This window comes from Echinops telfairi, unplaced genomic scaffold (genome assembly GCF_000313985.2).
Source record: "Echinops telfairi isolate 266 unplaced genomic scaffold, ASM31398v2 ScPeMD7_2291;HRSCAF=2852, whole genome shotgun sequence".
Lineage (NCBI taxonomy): Eukaryota > Metazoa > Chordata > Mammalia > Afrosoricida > Tenrecidae > Echinops > Echinops telfairi.
In genome coordinates, this window is record NW_022106189.1 from 28143637 (window position 1) to 28147772 (window position 4136).

The 4136-nt window shown below is 47.8% G+C and overlaps 1 protein-coding gene across 1 annotated transcript in view; it reads right to left on the minus strand.

Moving 5' to 3' along the window:
• Positions 1 to 550: 550 nt before the first annotated feature.
• Positions 551 to 4136, minus strand: part of CDH11 (cadherin 11) — a 99360-nt gene continuing 95774 nt past the window's right edge. The window contains exons 11-12 of the mRNA XM_045293905.1: positions 3983 to 4132; positions 551 to 1918 (exon numbers count right to left, since the gene is read on the minus strand). Coding sequence (XP_045149840.1) covers positions 1422 to 1918; positions 3983 to 4132 — 647 coding nt within the window. The 3' untranslated portion in view covers positions 551 to 1421. The remainder of the gene's footprint in view (positions 1919 to 3982; positions 4133 to 4136) is intronic.

Genomic DNA, 4136 nt, shown 5'->3' on the forward strand with positions numbered 1-4136 from the left:
AAGAGAGTCTGGCACGACCCATATGGGTCTGCTAGCTACATGCCCAGAATCCTATTCTGGACTCTGTAGCCCTGACCTATGCCCCCCGACCCCCACAACTCCGTGCAAGGCATGTCATTTCTACTGTGAGCATGAATGTTCCCAGGGTTTCATTGAACTGTGGGCCTGTCTCTCATTAGCACAGCATTACAGACACACACACACACGCTTAATGCATATTATATAACGATCTTGTCAAAGCATAGATTTACCTAGATCTTTGATCAACCTTCTCTTTTAGAAGACATGTGTGTGTGTAAGGCAGGAGACCAACACCGAGAAGGTACATTGACAAGGTACTCCTGAATCTTAGAAACAAACCAACTAAGACCACCCGGGTCAGATAAACTTGATTTTAAACATGCAATCAAAGGAACGCACAGGCTACAAGCAGATGATCTAAATAAGCTTATTCCAGAGACCACCATGGTCTCCCATTAGAAATACCCCATAGGGCACTGAAAATTTGAAATCCTTTCTGCTCTTGCAATGTTTAAGAATCAAACCAGAATTAAAAAAGAATCTTTTTGTTTTTATTTCAAAGGTTGCTTCTTATATCGAAGCTCATATTAAAGCAACAGTACAATGTTCATAAAATATAAGTGTGATGCTGTAACGTTTCTTACATGTCAGAATACTGATATTTGTATGTATACTAAAATAAGACCTTTAAAATTGTACAAATAGATACATTAAAAATGACATAGAAATAGGGCGCCTCTCGCGGACACAAGACAAGTTATATCTGGCACGTATTAGTTTAAGATGAAAGTCGAAGCAAAAAGATTTACAAGAATCAGCAGTAACAAGATTGATGCTCAAGAGACATAATTGTACATTGTATTGTACATACATCATATGGGTTTAAGCTGGCTGAATATTATATATTTCAAGTTTAAAAAAATGCACTACATATAGAGTGTCCATAGTTTAAGGCGAAATTACAGCTCAGAAACTGTTGTCCTTTCTAGTTTTGTGGAAGCTTCTTTGACAAATTAAAAAATAATAATAAAATAAAGAAGAAAGACTTAGATGTTCATAACACATAAACGATTTCCCTTCATTGTCAGTTCACCGTCAGACCGCTCCTTCCCTTAAATATTTTGTCTGTTGAGTGAGTGGTTTTTCTCTATTGGAGTCGATAAACAACTTTCCATGTTGGCCTTTTTTGTGTGTGTGTGTGTGTGAGAAAGAGAGAGAGAAAAGATACTTCACAGTATTTACCAGTTCGATGTCCTTGCAGGTGTATTAAACGTATCCTCTCTGTAAAACATTGCTTGTTTTAAATGAGCCTTCCCTTGATGTAAAAAAATACCTGTTTACATATCTTCTAGATTCTTCAGAACGCCACAGTTCATAAGGCCAAATTTGTATCGTTATTGTTAAGAATCATCATCAAAAGTGTCTTTGGAACCATACAAGTCTGCTAGTTTCTTAAAACGAGGCCCCCAGTTCTGTAGATAGTCATAGTTCAAGTCTGAATCTGTGGTGGCAGACTCTAAGGAGCTTAGGGACCCGGCCACTGAGCCCCTTCCTTCATAGCCATAGATTTGGATGGAGTCGTAGGGCGGGGCCGTGGGGTCGTTATCAGCCTCCTGTATCCTCGAGTTGATGAAATCATCCACGTCCACACTGTTGGGGGCTGGCCGCAGGCCCGGGCGGGGCATATACTGGTACTCCGGCTTTATGTCTTTGCGAGGGATAAATCCATTAATGCCGTCGGGGTTCTGGAGGGTGGCAATGTCAAAGGCCTCCGTGTCTTCCTCCCCGCCCCCTTCATCGTCGTAGGTAATGATGTTCTCACGCACATCTTCTTCCTCAAAGACGATCAGAGGTTCTTTCTTTTGCCTCCTCAGGGTCACAAACAGCACAACGATGACTGCAGGGGTCAAAGAGAAGACGGTAAGTAAGTGGGGTCGACCCCAGCGCCCCTGGGTTCTTTTCCCAAGGACCTGCTTAGCTAACAAAGTTCGTGGTGCTTGTACGCCTCGGCCTGGAGCCGGTAGACAAAACAAGAGACTTACCAGGAATCCCCCCAAATGTACACAGTTGGCCCTTCCCATGAAAGGCAGCCACCAAATCACAGTTCATGAGCCCAGACGCTACCTGACACCATTGGAAGTCATCCCACCCCCTTAAACATCAGGGAAGACTTCTACATAAGATAGGCTTCAGTTTTTAGGAGTCACTTAAAGTATCCCGTTTGCAACAACAGGCAACTGCCCTTCCATGTTTCGGAAGGAGGCTGTGTAGAGACCCAGCCTCGCTTTCTGTGGGCGGTGGTCCCTCACTTTCTCCCAGAGGTCTGGGGGAGGGCAGAGATGGCTCTTGCGGTGGTTGGCAGGTCACATCGAGTGAGTTACAACCCATAGGAACTCGACATGTAACCAACTGAAAACACTGCCCGGCCTCGCGCCAGCCTCACCATCGTTGCTAGGTTTGCGCCCATGAGTGTAGTCGCTGGGTCAGTCCACCAGGTGGTGGGTCTTCCTCTTTTCCATTCACCCGCTACGCCAGTGGGATTCAATGCTCCTAGTCTACCTTAGTGTTAACAGGAAGCCTTATCAAGGACTTGGCTGGACTTTCTGTGGCCCACATTACCGGGAGGGGACGCTTATAGAGACTCCCAGTCAACAAAACCTCTCCCATTAGTTTGAACATAGGAAAATACCATCCACGGAAACCCCCAGGTGCAGCAACCCCATCTCCTCCCTGGTAGAGGGGAATGCCATTAAGGGTGGGCAACCTGGGAGGAGTGAGCAGAGGCATTTATAAGGAAAGTCTGAGTCTGCTTAATTCTTCATTGAATTCCCCTGCTCCCACCAGAAGCTTCGACAACGTTATCTAGCTTCTCCCGCACACTCAGCTAGACTGGGTGGGGTGTCATTCACTGCACTTACCAATCGGGGTCTGACCTTGCCCACCCATGGGCCTGGGCCATTCCTCTCCTCTTTTATCATGGGGGTCTTTTGGGCACCTCACCCTGCCTCCCAGCAGGACTATTTAACTGAAAGCAGAGATGCCACTGGGATGGGCCTGACCCGAGCCATGGTTTTTGCCACTGCCCCCTAGGCCTGAGAACTAGGACCAGCCAAAGGGAAGTCGGCAGAAGAATAGAGGCGTGTGAATTGGGGTGTGGGTGAAGCACACTGATGACACAGCTCCGAGATGGCAGAGGCCAGGCCGAGTTTCCGGAGTGCCTCAAAGCAGAGGACAGACTGGTTCTGTTCGGGTAAGCTGATCTTCTAGCACCTGGGATCCTTCACCTGATCTCTTCTACCTGGTGGTTGTTTCTTTCTGCCCCAAGCCATGCCCTACTCCTTCCACTTTTAGAACAAACTCTTGCTCAGAAACCAGGTCACTACCGTTTAAATTCTTCTGCTTTGAAACTCTCTCTGATGTCCCCTTAGGCGGGTTGATGGTTTCTGCTTTCCAGCCTTGTAGAGCCCTGGTGGTGTAGTGATTAAGCATTGGGCTGCGATCCACATGGTTGGAAGTTTGAAACCACCAGCAGCTCCATGGGAGAAAGACTGGGCGTTCTATTCCCGTCAACAGAGTCTTGGAAAAAGACAGGGTGGGGGGTGTCGCTGTGAGTTTGGGTATCAACACTGGGATGTCTCCCACTGTGTTCATTATAACCACTCCCAACTTGGTTATAACTGCTTGCTGACTTGCCTTCTAGACCCTGAATCTATTGCCATCAAGTTAATCCCAATCCACAGTGATCCTAGAGACAGGGTAGGATTGCCCCATAGGGTCTCCAAGGCCTATGGCCAACAGCAGACTGCCACAGCTTTCACCCAATGGAGAGTTCAAACCGCGCACCATAACGTGCATGGAAGTGGGTGTCGCTTCCCCCTTGTCTCATGCCACACCTAGACTCCCGGCAACCAGTCTCTGCTTGAGACTACGTGGTACAAGGGGTGGCGGACAGGTGCCTTACCCAGGAGGATGACGATGCAGGCCAGGATGGCGATCAGCGCGCCCGTGCTGAGCCCGGCGTTCAGGATGTAGGCCTCCGCGTTGCAAGAGAGCAGCCCGCCGTGCACGTCGCAGCCGCAGACCTTGATGGTGAGTGTGTTGGTGCTGCTCATGGG